The sequence below is a fragment of the Esox lucius genome, chromosome 21 (genome assembly GCF_011004845.1).
Source record: "Esox lucius isolate fEsoLuc1 chromosome 21, fEsoLuc1.pri, whole genome shotgun sequence".
Lineage (NCBI taxonomy): Eukaryota > Metazoa > Chordata > Actinopteri > Esociformes > Esocidae > Esox > Esox lucius.
In genome coordinates this window covers 22,316,893-22,331,914 of record NC_047589.1, presented here as the reverse complement: position 1 = coordinate 22,331,914, position 15,022 = coordinate 22,316,893, and the positions used below count along the sequence as shown (strand labels likewise).

The window sequence follows — 15,022 nt, the reverse complement described above, 5'->3', positions numbered from 1 at the left end:
GAGTTTCTAACCTATAAGCTATTTAACAAGAATCGGTCTGTTTGTCAATAAGAGACATCTGCTCTTCTTGGCCGGCTCCGGTTATGCTGTCTGGTAAAAATAAATAAAAACAAGGACTTTTTGTATCTAGTATCCCAGGCCGAACTCCAGGCCGAACTCCAGGCCACCCCACAGATTATTTCTTTGTAAAGAGAGTCAAATGACTGAAACATCTGAAAACTTGCCATTGGCTTGGATACTCTGATTGGGCACAGATGGTCCAAAGAAACCTGGTTCCTCACAGACCAAACTTGTCTAAGCATTAACCAATTTTCCCACACTCTCCAGATAAAACACTGACTAACTAATGATGACACTTCAGGGTCCCCGAGCGGGTGTCCCTCATCACCTCTCCGCTTATTCTCACCCAGAGTACTCTCCTTGACCTGAACCAGGCTCCCTCTCTCTTCTAGTTTAATCTGCTGCATTAAGCGCAGTGAATCATCTGATCCTCCGCTCCAGCTTTATCGGATTGCATCCATTAGGGGAATCTATTTCTGCTTTAGGGGCTCTCACTACTGGTGTCTCCCAGGGCTTGGTTCTATGCCCTTTCCTCTTCTACCTATACACCAAGTACTTTGGCTAATCCATATCACTATGGTCTATCCCAGTGCTTCTCAATCTTTTTTCAATGACGTACCCCCTATCAAATGTTTTCTCAGCCAAGTACCCCCTGACCGGCCCCAACCATTTGAGATAGAAATAAAAGCTATGACTACGATATAGTGACGTGCCATCATTATGAGATTTATTAAACATTGTAAATGAAAAACATTGTTGTTTTCCCCTCTAAGCTCTTGCAGAAAAGTACATTTTCATAAATGTCGTTGATATCCACATACCTCACAAAAGCAATGAGCTGTGCCTTGCCACTGACATCGGTCGACTCATCAAGCTGGAGTGAAAATGCTTCGCCAAGTTTTCCCACAACTTGTTCAACAATATCCGGTCCCATTCCTTCTATTCTGCGGGAAACGGTGTCTTTAGACAAAGGCACCGTTTTTAATTTATCCGCGTCATATTTGTCCAGCATTGTCTCAGCTAATACAACCGCGGGTGGGAGTAACAGGTCCTCAGCGATCATGAACGGCTTTTTTGCTTTAGCCACGAGCAGTAACACCGCGTTTGACGCCTGTAGCGCTTTGGCTGATGTTGTGGAGACTTTTCGCATTGTTTCCTGCGATGATCTAAACTCAGCAAATTTTCTCGTGAAAAAGTCTGGTGGTTTTCCAACATGACACTGATGTTTGGTGCTGAGATGTCTCTGGAGGTGCGCCGGTTTCATCGAGCAGTTAGCTAGTTTCTCCCCACAGAAAAAACACAATGCCTGGGGAGGGTTGCCGTTTGTTGCCGTAAATCCCATCAAAACATACCCCTCCTGATATTGACGGTATTTTGTTGGCTCCACTTTGGCTTTCTTTTTTTCTTCATCCTCCCTGTTCTCCGCTGTAGTATTACTACGTTTTAACCAGGATTTCATTTAAATGTCTGTTTGTTTCCAGTAGAGTAACTGGCTTCCCGCTGGGCGTGATTCAAATTCTTCTTCTCTGATTTAGGTAGTTTACAATCAAACATTTTATATAAAAATGTGGTTTACATAAACATTTTATTAAACCTATTTTCGTATGATATTTTTAGTAATCATGGATGATTTTGTATATCTTTTAAATGAAATTAATTAATAATTTAAATTGTTTTTTTTTTAAATAGATCTCACGTACCCCCTACAGTACCGCAACGTACCCATAGGGGTACGCGTACCCCCATTTGAGAATCACTGGTCTATCCTATCACTGATATGTGGATTCTCCTTCACTCATTCTGAAACACAGGGGGCAACAGGTTTTTATATGCCTGGCTGACATTTCTGCTTGAATGTCAGCCCACCACCACAAGCTTTTGTGGAAAAAAAGCATTACTGGACACTTTATTGAGTAAGGTTTAATTTCCATTACTGGGATATGTTGTTGTCCCAATTGGATAATAAGATGCACTAGCTGTCAGTAAACCAGGATAAGAGCATCTAGTTGACATTTTAATCAGCTTCTTCCAATCTACTGTAAACCCGCTGAACTCTTTGATTCATCACATCACTAACCACACCCACCCACCCACCCACCGCTTAGTACTGCCTCTCAGGGACCTTGTTGCACTACTCACCACTTCCCTATCTCGGGAACCTTATTGCTGCAATCCCTGCATTTCAGTTTCACATGCCAGATGTTACATACACATGTCTACCTCAGGAACCTCATTTATGCTATCCCTGCATTTTAGCAGCACCGACTACCTTACACCTACAACTTTCTCAGTTGCACAGACAGAATTGCATTTGCCTCATCACACAACTATTCATTCCCACTTGCATATACTTAATACTTGTAAATGTTTACATTTTCTGCCCTTATTTGCCTTCATTGCTCATTTAGAATTGCCATTTTGCACCGTATTTTTCTTCACTGCACATCTATACATTCCACTTGTAACATACACAATAAAGTAAAATCTAATCTAATTATCAGACCGATTATTTAGCTGAAGGCCACATTTTTTGTGAGGACTAAATTTCGAGTCGTCATCCTTCCCTTTATACGCAGTAGTCGCAACATTGTAACATTGACGCAATACGTCAATAGGTGAAGCAAATGTAACTCATGGGCTTCCGTAGTCATCACACTGGTGACGAAAGGTCTCTTGAAAACAGTAGCAGTAGCTAATGCCAGTATTCAGTCAAAAGCTACATCTCAATATATTTTAGTCAGTGGTATCTTCAGAATTAGTGTAATATTTTGAGAGAACCACTGTATAGCAGAGCTGCCACTGGACCAGATGGCTGCAAAAATCAACGAGGCGCACGACCACATAGCCAAGGCTGAAAAATAGTAAGGACATCGTGCTAGCTGACTTGCTATAGCTAGCTAACTGTGTTTTCTTTGTAAAAATCCACTACAGTCAGTAGCCTAGAACGAGCTAGGTAGACAGTATTATAATGTAAACAAAAAAGTACACATTCTGTATATTGCAAAGATACAACACATAGATTTTTTTCTTTCTATTTCATAGAAGTAGCTAAGCTGACGTTAACTAGCTGTACTAGCTAGTAAGCATGTCATTGCGTCTCCAGATTTTGATGGTACATTTCTATATTCTATAAATTCTGTTTTTATATTTTTTGTCACTAAATATGATGCATTGTTTTCCACAGTTTGAAGACTAGTTTCATGAAATGGAAGCCTGACTATGACAGTGCTGCATCAGAGTACTCTAAAGCAGGTATTCTTGTATTTCAAAGCCGTTTTATGCTTTTGAATCACACTACAACCTCGGACAATGTATTTCACCATTCCTATCAGTATTTCTAGGCGAAACTGCACAAGTATTTCTCAAGTTTTCATTTCCATTATCTTATTATAAATACATGATAAAGAATTCCCTTCTCCCCCCAGCTGTTGCCTTTAAAAATTCCAAGATGTTTGAAGAGGCGAAGGATGCGTACCTGCAAGAGGCAGAGGCACATACCAACAACAAAACGTATCCTAGTATAATTCACTGCTATGACGGTGTCTAGGCTTATTACAAAACGTGAACGTGATCGCAGTGGTCTCTGTACTCCCAGACCTATACATTTTTTTGTTTAACATGATTTCATATGCTGTCTTTGGATTCTGTCATTTCATGTTCCCCTTGAACAACGTTTAGTACAAATATCTGATACTGCCACAAATGTTGACCTTAACTCAGTGTACAGACTATTCCATGCTGCCAAGTGAGTATGAAATATTGATCTAATTGAATGCTATTCATTTAGCCAGCATTGTCGTTTGGGTATGTTGTTGAATGTGGTTAATGAGGCATTTATGTTGCAGAGCACTTGAGGCAGCAGGTATGATGCTCAAGGTGAGTGGTCATTTGATAAACAATCATACATATTTAATGTGTTATTTGGGGTCTGGTCAAATTTGTTCTTGTATTTAATATGCCATTTTCAACTTCTTGATGAAAAATCTGTTTTTATTCTGATGTTTTTGACAAATGATATTCGCAACAAAGTTCCAATTGAGAGTATGCTTCTGGATTTGACCCAACCGCTCCGAATAGGAGAGCTGTGAGGGGGCTGTGACGATGAGTGCCCGGGGAGCAGTTTAGGGTTAACTGCTTTTCTCCGAGACAGAATGTCAGAATTTTACCTTTCACCTTGACACTTAAGGATTTGATCTAGCAACCATTTTCTATGGACAAATTATCTAACCACTAGGCTACCTGGAAGCATTGTTTACTACTGTAGCTGTTCATTAGCTTGGTTTTCTACCATTTTACTGTTTACTAGCTGTGCATTAGCTAGGTTTCCTACCATTTTACTGTTAGTTAGCTGTTTGTTAGGTAGGTTTCCTACCATTTGGGACACATTTTCAGGCAAGTATTGTAAAACCTACATGATTTAGGATAAGCTCACGGTTAGTTTGGGCAAATGGCTTCACAATACATGATATGTTTGATGTGATGGTTATTCTATCAATATTTGCTCATAAAGGCATTTCCACTTTGTTTTACAAACACATAAAGATCATACCATGTTGACATTACTAAAATGTTACCCACATGTCCAGTTTGGTCTGACCTGTTCTGACGTTTTTCATATGGCATACATACATTTGCTTGAATAAAAACTGAGAGTTACTGTTTTTCTCCTCAGGACATGCAGAGGCTGCCAGAGGCAATACAGTACATTGAGAGAGCAAGCATGATGTATGTAGAAAATGGCACACCAGACACAGCAGCCTTGGCCCTCGACAGAGCTGGAAAGTACGTCTACAATATTGTTAATGTTAACTGTGGTCCTGAATCATGTCAGTGTAATGTAATGTATCGACAGTGCCTTGTGTTGATGCTAAATTAAGTTGGAAACTCCTTTATTTCAGGCTAATCGAATCACAGGATCTAGCAAAAGCAGTGGATCTGTACCAGAAAGCTGCATCCGTGTTTGAGGTAGAGTTCCATTAATGGAATATTGGATTGTAGTGAATAGGGGAAGACCATGATTCATTGTGTTGTTGCATTTGCAAACATCCCATGTACTGCGTGACCGTGTGATGAAATGAAGTGACATTGATCTGGTGAACGTATAAACCTGCAGAACGAGGATCGTCTACGCCAAGCTGTGCAGATGGTGGGAAAATCGTCAAGACTCCTCGTTAGACAACACAAGTAAATCCTCCGTTGCTTAACAGATGTTTCTGGCCCTGAGATCCATTGGCTCCCTGGTAACTAACTGAGTTTCTGTTCGTCAGGCTTGACGAAGCAGCAGCCTCCATTCAGAAGGAGAAGAACATGTATAAAGAAATAGAAAATTACCCAACTTGTTTTAAGGTGTGTTATCTCTTCACTTGCTGAACCTGATCATTAGATATTGTCTTTATGGGTTTATTTTTTACTCGTTTTGACTGAAAACTAATAATGTTTATTTGCAGAAAACCATTGCCCAAGTGCTGGTCCACCTCCACCGAAATGACTTTGTAGCAGCTGACAAATGTGTTCGAGAGAGTTACAGGTACCGACTTCACACTCACTTTGACAACAAAAGGCGGTATATTTTGTTCGGTTTGACTTCTCTAACCACTCTAACCATTGGCCTTAGCCTGCCAGGGTTCAGTGGGAGTGAGGACTGCATTGCTCTGGAGCAGCTCCTGCAGGGATATGACGAGCAGGATCAGGACCAAGTGTCCCGTGTCTGTAACTCGCCCTTGTTCAAGTACATGGATAATGACGTGAGTAGCCATCATGTAACCGCCATTCACTTCAATGCATGTTGTCCCAAGGTTTCAGTGTCTACTCTTCATTGTGATGCGTTGTCTCCTTTGATTGCATGTAAGGACTTTAACAAAAGGTATGGAATCATGAGCGTTCCTTTCCATGTGATTCCTCTAGATGCAGTTCTGCTAAGCCTAGCCTGCAATAGACGTTCACTTGCCTGCTTACTTCCTCTAGACCTCATTTCCTTGTTGTTTTGGCACCTTTTCAAGTTTGATGTTACAGTAGAACTGTTTCCCAAACCTATTCCTGAAAGATGTGAACACACCCTGGCTGCATTCAGTACGTTTCAATGGAAACTTGCTGGACGTGAATGACCAGTTGAAAAACAGGGTGTGTTTTGGTTGGGAAATGGTGTCACCATGGTCACTGCCCTTTTCGGATTCAGAGCAACCAAAGGGTTTCTGATTGGTTAATTGTCTGAATCATCTGTCCTGGTTGAGGATGTAGCTGGGGGTATTCAGTAAGGGGTTTAGGAAACACTCTTCTGAGGAAGAAAAATAATGTAGCGACCTCTATCTAATTGGCCTAAACAATGGACTGATTGTCTTGCAGTATGCCAAGTTGTCCATCAGCCTGAGGGTTCCAGGCGGTGGTAAGAAGAAGCTCCTGGCTGCGGCTGCTGAGACCGGGGAAGCGGGAGCAGCGGCCACAGATGCTGATGAGGATGAGTATGCTGGTGGGCTATGTTAGCCCCAGAGCCTAGACTTCCTGTCTGGACCAGAGCACTTCCTGTTCTTAGGGAAATCGGAATCTTCCACAGCTTGCCCTATTCTAAGCATGTCAGGGGGACTTGAACTTTGCCGTCCATTGCCGGGGAAACAAATATGGGGACTTGGACCCTCAAGCTTAGCAACAAGTTATCTTCATAATATTAAGCATGATTATACAACTGTGGAAGGATTCAAGCACTACTCAATCATTTTGAATATATTATTTGAGGATTTTACTGCGATTGTAAAATTTATATTTTGCTACACTTAAAGTAATATGATACCTTTGATTTTGAATGTCGATATCGGTTTGAGAATGCTTTTGATTATTTTACACCCCAGTAGATGGATCTTCAATATATTTATTCTATCTGTAACAGTATGCTACAAGATACCATGTGTGAATATTGATTTGCACATTCAACTCACAATATCAAACTCTGTGCCTCAGTGATGTGTAAAGGGTTGGATGAGTGTTTTTAAATTTGAAATATTTAGTGTTGAAAGCGGCTATTTCTGTTGCTATTGTGTGAAGGCTATACTTTTGTTGACTGAACTATGTGGAGAAACTGATATTATAGGTTATCAGTTTATTGGAATAGTACCTTTGTTTCATAAGGGTTTCTGAATGCCTTTCCAGTTTTCTTATAAATCTGTACTTTTGAACTGCAAGAAATTATGATTCCAAGGGCTCTGTGGTGGAAAAGCAGTTCTAAGTGCTTTTTTTTTAGTACCAATCTGTCCACAACAGTCTAGGTTTGAACCTTGACTGTGCGACTGGTTGACGTGGCTGGGAGCTTCATGGGCAATGTGTATTGGTCAACCATTGCACAGGATTTGGTTGGGGGTGGGATCTTGGGATTTCCATGCTCAGCGACTCCCTCAGGCTGACTGGGAACCAGCAAAAGATAACGGAGGTTGTCAATGGAGTGTGTCGCTGATCGATCCGATTTCCTAGTTGGACCTGCAGTGTGGGGGGACAAAAATAGTACATTGCTTGGCGTGGATTCCTAGGAGAAAGAAGTACTGTAATCATCAACTCCCCAGAGTCCATTGGAAGTTGCTGCGATGCCATGCGGTCATGGGTACAATTTGGGTGTCACAACATGAAGACATCAATGGTTCCAGTCACCAACTCAAAAATGTGTGCAAGTCTTGTGGAGCATGCCAACTGGATGTTTATGGCATGCCCTCTGTTTCAATGAATCAAGTCACAAAATAAAATGGCAGCACGTCAGCTTTCAAACATGTGCTTTATGTTTAGGTTGCTGAACCACAGTAACACCAAAACGTGATTTCTTACACTAAAGATCTTTACATTTACACAAAACAATACTGCATTTTCCAATGCATAGATTTCTTGGCCTTGATCACATTTTGGTTGTATGGGCTAGGTTCAATCAGATCTTTACCGACAGTGATAACAAACAATTACGTTGCTGTTAAATCGGCAAGCAGCTCCCAGTGTTAGAATGGTCCCAGAAGTTGCCTTTGGATGCTAAGTGTTCCATTAATATTCTATACATCCTCTTGTTACATGTTTAAACACTAATCTATGCACTGATTAAGTTGATATGCAGTTGTCAGTTAATGCTGGAACATATTGAATCCAGGCCCAAATAATACAGATGTCAGGACACAAAACGGGTTACACATTGCAATGACTGTGTGAAGCCCTCCTCAATTCACAGGTTCCACCAAGAAGGACATGCTCCAGAATCCCAAAGAAATATAATCTATAGTCTAGGTGTGTTAATGATTTATACAGTATTCATCACAACATCACTGTTTTTCCCTCAATTTTTGTTTGTTCTTAGTCCTACAGGTTAAAACAAAAAACATACTCCCTTTCTGGTGAGATGAAATGCATTTCCTGAGAACAATGTCTTGCGACAGCCACAACTCCCTTGATTACTCTGTAGAAGCTAAATAAAGGAAACAGAGTATTGTTAACTTGTCTTCGATGTCACAGCCCCTCAACGCTGTCTTGCCAAAACACTTGCAGGTAGTCTACTGTAAAGAACTTATATTGGAAAATAAAAGTGGCTAGTGTCTCAGTTGCTGCCCACATTTCTGCTTTGGTTCCCATCTCTCCCGTGGTAGCTCAAGAAAACATGTCTGTTGAGGTTTACAGCCAGCTTTTAGGACAGTATATTGCACAACCCATGGTACATTTCCCAATAGGAAGAAGGCCAGATCCCTAATGGCCGGTAGGACAGCAGTTGTCTCTGACATCTCAAGCACACTGACTGATGGCTGCAGTTCTTCATAATTGTACTAAACGTGTACAAAAGTATAAAAAAACCGCTTCTTCAGAGTCACCTTTCACATGTGGGTCACACCGTTTCACGCCAGGCTTGATAGGGAAAGGGTCCCCTTATCACAGTCGCAGCAGGGAGCCCATAGCGAGCTAGCTAGCTACTTCCTGCTGGATTGTGGTTTTCCAATCTAGCCGATTTTCTTTTTTTACTTCACGTCTGTTGCCCACTAGGTGTCTCTTTCACTTAGTTTTCTGAGCCCTGGTCCACTTGATCATAGTCTCTGGTGATCGGTAGAGGAAGATGAGCTTGGCATACAGGTCTTCTTCCAGCTCCAGCTCGCCGGTCTCCCGGACCAGGAAGATGTCGGTACACAGCTTCAGGATACGGTCCACCGCAGGCAGCTCCTCAAACATGATGGAGTGGGAGATGCCGCTGAAGAACTCGCGCACAAACTTACCGATGACAAGCACCACCGAGGCATAAAGACCCATGATCCTGTCAGCGAGAGATATAACACATTTTAGTCCCTGGACTTCAGGCCCATTTTTATTATTATATTTTTACATATGAGAAAGTTTCAGTGACTCAGGAGCCCTGAGTGACTCAAGCCACGACGGCTGTGCGCTGTAGGCACAAAACATTTAGAGACGGCCTTTTCCTAGCAAAACAGAAAAATGGTTTCCTAGGAGTGCCTTATTGAACATGAGGTACATGACCTGTGGTCGTGACTGTCAGAAAGTCTCTCACCCGTATCCTGCCAGGAATCCCAGACTTGGCGGGCTGACTTTATCACTGAACACATAGAGCTTGAGGCCGGCCTCTCTCTTCTTCCCCAGCGCTGCACTTCTCATCTGGATCTGGCCTGCCGACGGCTGGTCCACAATCCACCACTCCTGGATCTCACCGCTGCTGTTGTGGGTTCTCTCCAGGTCTAAAAGGATGTTCTTGTAGCTGTTGTCTAAAATTGTGGACATGTAGGAGATAATCGACAATGCACTGTGTTGGAAGGTGTGTTTCCAGCATTACATAACAAACGGACCAGCCAGTGTCGCTAACCAAACCACCGTCTTAGCTTTCTATTTTAATAATCAAATTCAAGAATTTTTTGAAACAAGTTGTTCATTCGCACCATTGAATTCTATCGTGCGGATAAACAACGTGATGTGTGTAAATAACCCATGCTTCTAGAATGCCCTTCACGCTGATCACAAACAAGTATTCAACGAGACCATGGTATAAAATCCACATAATACCTCAAAAGCCATGAGAGAGCCTCGAAATAGAAGTGTTTATATTATAGACAGTGTGATGTAAAGTTGAAATATGAATTTAAAGTCTATACGAGGGTTAGTGTGTTACCTTTATAGAGTTGTTCGATAGGTTTGGCATTGGAGTCACTGGGAGCTCTGAGGAAGCATGGGAAGACTTGTTCTATCACCCTGGAGGAGAAGAAGAAACCTCAAACATAGTCCATAATCCACTGATTATATTCATGATATGGAATCATGGCATGATGTAAGTGATTAACAAAACATCTATAACAGGGCTTTTCATGAGGATTCATGAGGCCAGAAAAGTTGTAGTCTGTTTTAATTAGTGTAAACTTACACAGGTTGGTTTCTAGTGCCATTTAGTAGATCTATCAACTCTTGTCGTGTTGTCATATCTAGATATGTTACATGTTTATCTGTTGCCACTTCAGCTTTGGCTCCAAGACTGAAATTCCTGTTGAACAGGGAAAAATCACTATTACATATACACATTCTTTCCCATACATATTACTTTATTTTTTTACCCACAAACAATGCATTTGGACATGTATTTTATAACCTAATGGTATGTGAGCCCTCACAACACTTCTGTTCAAAGTCACACTTCAAAAGACATTTAAGTGTAAGTTGGTCTATACATTTCCATTATTATGTGTGCATTACAGTATCACTTGTTTAGTGGGGCACGTAACGGAAAACATTCTAAAATCTTTTTTGGAACTGCCTTCGATGATTTGTGTTCTATTTTGTTCCGTTTGGGAGAAGATATCCCTGGTTCTCCTGCCTGTGTATGGTCCAGGACATGGTGACCGGGAAGTGTTCCTCCTTGCTGAGAACATCCATTAGGTTGTTCCTGCTGGGCGGGCTGATGGTCCACAAGGAGTTGGAACTGCCCTCCAGCTCCGCCACGGTCACGTCCTCTGATGTGTACGCCTCCAGGAACTGCATTGCTGACTGGGCAGACGGAAGTTGAAACAGAATAATGATCCACCGTTCAGGGACCCTCTGGGGAACGGGAGGGGAATGTCCATTTTGGTCTTACCGGAATGTAGTTGTACGAATTCATGAAGTCTTCAAAATCTGCTTTGCTGATGTCCTTCAGCTGATTTTGCTGTGCACTCATTGTAAATATGGGCTGAAGAAAAGGCAACAGCGCGCATCAGCGATGATGACGATGATACAATTTACCTGAGTACCGAGTCAAGACTGTGTAAATCCAGCCGATTCAGGTAAACAGACATTCCACTCAGTTAAAGAATCCTTCCTCACCTGAAAGCCTCCGAGAGTGATGGTGACGGATACGTCCAGGGGTTTGTTGACCACTCCGGCTACGGACTTGACCAGGGACATGAAGAGCAGTGGAAACCAGACGATGCAGATTAGCAGCATGACAATCATCCCTCCCATTCCGTACTTCACCACTTTCTTCTTCTTCTGCCCGCGAGGCTGAGGGTATCTCTGGTTGAGGATACAGTCAGAACATTAGGTGTAACACATGCAGGACACAAAATGGTATATGACATCGGGGACTTTAAAGTCGTGTGATTTTTATTTTGTGGATTTGGTTTATGTATACAGGATCCTTGTGGGTGGAGGTCCTGCAGAGTCCTGTTGTGGCCACTTTCTGCACAGCCTCTTTCACAACAGCCTTCCTCAAGTCTCAGTCAAAGATGGACGGGGTGGTCCGAGGAATAACAGACGTCCCTCACCTTCTCTGACATCCTCCAGCACTTGAGGACAAATATGTGTGCGTAGATATCCTCTACACAGATCCAGCTGGACAGGCTGAGGGTGGTGTCCGTCCAGACCCAGTCCATCACGGCCCGTAGCTCCGTCAGGAAGGGGACCAGGCGGAACCTGGTTTAGGCGATTAATAGTGCCACAATATGATATTAGCGCAACATTAGCACATTAGCTAATATAGCGCCATCAGCATTATCAATGAACCAGCATATGGTGGGCAGCCACAATGGCACTTGTCATCCCTGATGAAATCATTCATAGAAATCTGGCTGTTTGGTCTGAAACCTAGACACGAGTGGCGTCAGGCTACTCACCCTTGAAACAGGAAGAGGTTGAGGTAGTTGTAGCTCTTGGTGAGGAAGTTGCCCAGGACGCGGGTGGGATAGCCACACCGGATCTGATATGCCGACAGACCAAAGTAGATACACTTGAAGAAGTACCACAGCTGGGCCACAGCGTTCTGACTGAACCGTCTGGTGATTGATACGGAAATATTATTAATGTGCCTCATTGTTTTTTTAGCGATATTTTGGGAGTGATGTTTATATTTTTACTGAAAGGACAGCAGAAAGGAGAGTCAGTTATTTCTCCACATTTGTACCTCTCTGTGACTCCAGGCAGAATGAAGAACATCCAGAAATGGATGCCGAACACCAGGATGACCTGGAAGATGACTTTCCCCATGACAGTTTTACGGAGGTACAGGGCCCGGTCCACCACCATGGTGCCAAACTGGATCAGCACCATGACCAGGAAGGCCTCTGGGACCTGGTCCTCTGACAGAGAGGAAGTTATATCAGCCGCAGCAGAGTGTTTCTGTAGGGGAACAGGAAGTCATGATATGCTAGTCAATGGGAAGGGTTTTGTGTTGCTATGTCATTGTTTAAAGTTCAAAACTGTTACGTGGCTCATTGCACTGGATTTCAAACACAAACACAATTGAAGCAACAGGAATTGAGCACTCGAGAGGTATTGGGACACTTCATGAAATTGGGCAAAAGCGGATGCAAAAACACAAATATAACCAAACAAAGTGGCGCCTGTTATGAAATCATTTTCAAGCATTATTAGAAACACATTAGGTCATACAACTTTGTCATGTAACTTTTTGCCTGTGGGCACCGCCGATATGTTTCGCGACAAGGAAAAACACCTGAAATCCACACCAGAACATCATGGATCATTGATGCTTTGGGGCAGTGTTGCTGCCAGTGGTCCAGAGGGTTCTGTTTAGATTGATGGTGTGTTGAATTCCACTGAGTAGCAGGATATTTTAGCCATCAACCTAGTTGCCTCTGCCTGGAGATTGAGACATGGCCATGGACAGACCTTTTACAGACCAAACAATGACACCTCAAATCCAAATGTAAACCTGTGATCTGAAGTGAAGAGGCCTCCCACAAATCTAAGACTATCAAGGATCTTGAAATGTGATCCCAGATCCCTCTAAAAGGGTATGCCAACCTTGTTATACTTCACAAGAAGAGGCTCAGATACGTTAAAGCATATGTATGCTGATATCCACTCCAGGGGAGGATTCACAAAATATTGATTGTTCCTTCCGAAACCTGCGTTTTTCAGAAAACATCCTACTGCAAATGAAAATGTTTTGTGTCTGAGAAACAGTGTTGAAATAAAAGTATACTGCTACTCTTACATGTTTAAGCCCAAAATATGACTACTGTTTCATGTAGTTTATTTCTGTGACAGAACTTTTTGAATTGACTGTATATTACATAAGAAACTCACCCCAAAAGCCCAGAACCCAAAAACAATGATGATGAAGTCGACTGTGTCTGCCAGAAACATGAGCACGTAGACATCTGTGACAGCGCTGTACTCTGGGTGGATCAGGTTGTAGAAGAACTGACGGATGGGAACGTAGATCTCCAGAGTTCTACACATAGTTAAGGAGTTAGTACCAATTATGCACAAATGTATACAAAATAAACCAAAGTACCACCACTGTTAACTAGTAAGTTGTTTTGATCAACACTGTAGCGTGTATTCATCAAGTAGGCTTCGGCTTTTAGAGTGACTAAATATTACCGGCCTGAAATGTATTACAAGTCGGGAAATGTGACTGAATATTACAATTTGGTTAGCCAGGCAGTAATATGGCACCTTCAAACCTGACAGACCACTCACTTCTCGACAGTAAAAGTCTTGGCTTTGATGAGTTGCTCCCTGAGTTTCTCCAAGATCATGTCCTTCCTGCTCATCTGCTGGACACTCAGCTCGCTTCCCCGTCTCCGCAGGCTGGGCTTTGAGCTCACACTGTCTGTGGAGTTACCCCGTTTGACGAGATTTGGAAGACATACGGCTCGTGAATTATTTGGAGAAACATTTCTAAGAGATAAGTAGATTAGAGAGTTATTCTTCAGCACTTAGCGGCCATTCATGTCTCGTGAACTTACCTCCTCTGGTGCGGGTGGAGCGCAGGGTGCGCTGGGAGAGGTGGGAGGTGGAGCTGGAGCTCTTGCGCCGCTGCTGGGTGAAGGTGGACAGGGGGTGGCGGGGTAAGCGGGTGCGTACCGACTCCAGCAGGGAGCTGCTGCGCCCCGAGGCCTGTTTCTCCTCACGTCTGGACCTGCTCCGCTTCTCCATGTCCGGACCGAGGGTTTCTCTCCCCCTGGGGTCGTCCTCGTCCCACAGCCCGTGACACTGCAGTTCAAGGCCAAGGAATAGGTGTGTTATAACCGCCAAAAAACATAGACGGGGGAATGCATAAGCCTAACAGAACAATTAAAACAAACATGGCTATGAAGAACTTTTGAGGTGTCAAGTGAAACCCCAAAACGGTTCCTTAGAGGTTTATGTTTGACATGCCCCGGAATGTTCCCGTTTGAAGCTTTCATGAATGATAGTCCAGTAAGAATTAGTGTGCACCTTGAGAATGGACCGGTGGAAGAAGAGGGCCAGGAGCTGAACCAGGTCGTAGTGCACATATCCCTCCTTCTTCTCCACGCCGATGATGTTGGGAGGGTGGAATGGTTTGGACTTGTCCAGCTCAATGTTCTGGTTGAAGGGGAAGAAACCAAACTGGAAGAAGTATTTGATCACAATGGTGACCTGGTGGTAAAGAGAGAAGAGATGAGATAAATCACCAACAAAAAAAACGCCAGACTCATTTCTATTCTTTACAACAATAATTCAGTACAATTCAGCAATAAGTCAGGTGGGTGGT

At 42.8% G+C, this 15,022-nt stretch overlaps 2 protein-coding genes across 4 annotated transcripts in view; one reads left to right on the top strand and one right to left on the bottom strand.

Moving 5' to 3' along the window:
• Positions 1-2,696: 2,696 nt before the first annotated feature.
• LOC105025735 (gamma-soluble NSF attachment protein) lies at positions 2,697-7,797 on the top strand. The gene is made up of 12 exons (XM_010896663.4): positions 2,697-2,921; positions 3,245-3,312; positions 3,486-3,570; positions 3,788-3,805; positions 3,906-3,936; positions 4,733-4,842; positions 4,959-5,025; positions 5,174-5,244; positions 5,328-5,406; positions 5,508-5,587; positions 5,675-5,804; positions 6,403-7,797. The coding sequence occupies exons 1-12, from the start codon at positions 2,869-2,871 to the stop codon at positions 6,538-6,540; spliced, it is 930 nt and encodes a 309-aa protein (XP_010894965.1). The 5' UTR covers positions 2,697-2,868; the 3' UTR covers positions 6,541-7,797.
• A 6-nt stretch (positions 7,798-7,803) lies between these two features.
• Positions 7,804-15,022, bottom strand: part of LOC105025734 (piezo-type mechanosensitive ion channel component 2) — a 101,668-nt gene continuing 94,449 nt past the window's right edge. For all 3 annotated transcript variants that reach the window (XM_013139663.4, XM_020041853.3, XM_020041854.3), the window contains 14 exons: positions 14,725-14,907; positions 14,253-14,499; positions 13,984-14,116; positions 13,585-13,732; positions 12,437-12,651; positions 12,150-12,308; positions 11,802-11,949; positions 11,362-11,550; positions 11,135-11,227; positions 10,877-11,046; positions 10,430-10,546; positions 10,181-10,260; positions 9,569-9,779; positions 7,804-9,316 (listed from right to left, as the gene is read on the bottom strand). In XM_013139663.4, the coding sequence (XP_012995117.2) occupies positions 9,061-9,316; positions 9,569-9,779; positions 10,181-10,260; positions 10,430-10,546; positions 10,877-11,046; positions 11,135-11,227; positions 11,362-11,550; positions 11,802-11,949; positions 12,150-12,308; positions 12,437-12,651; positions 13,585-13,732; positions 13,984-14,116; positions 14,253-14,499; positions 14,725-14,907 (2,349 nt within the window). In that variant the 3' untranslated portion in view covers positions 7,804-9,060. The remainder of the gene's footprint in view (positions 9,317-9,568; positions 9,780-10,180; positions 10,261-10,429; positions 10,547-10,876; positions 11,047-11,134; positions 11,228-11,361; positions 11,551-11,801; positions 11,950-12,149; positions 12,309-12,436; positions 12,652-13,584; positions 13,733-13,983; positions 14,117-14,252; positions 14,500-14,724; positions 14,908-15,022) is intronic.

Coding starts and splice junctions, on each gene's coding strand:
- LOC105025735 (XM_010896663.4), top strand. CDS start 2,869: ATGGCTGCAAAAATCAACGAGGCGCACGACCACATAGCCAAGGCTGAA. Junction 3,313..3,485: donor ATCAGAGTACTCTAAAGCAG/GTATTCTTGTAT, acceptor TTCTCCCCCCAG/CTGTTGCCTTTAAAAATTCC. Junction 5,588..5,674: donor TGTGTTCGAGAGAGTTACAG/GTACCGACTTCA, acceptor CATTGGCCTTAG/CCTGCCAGGGTTCAGTGGGA.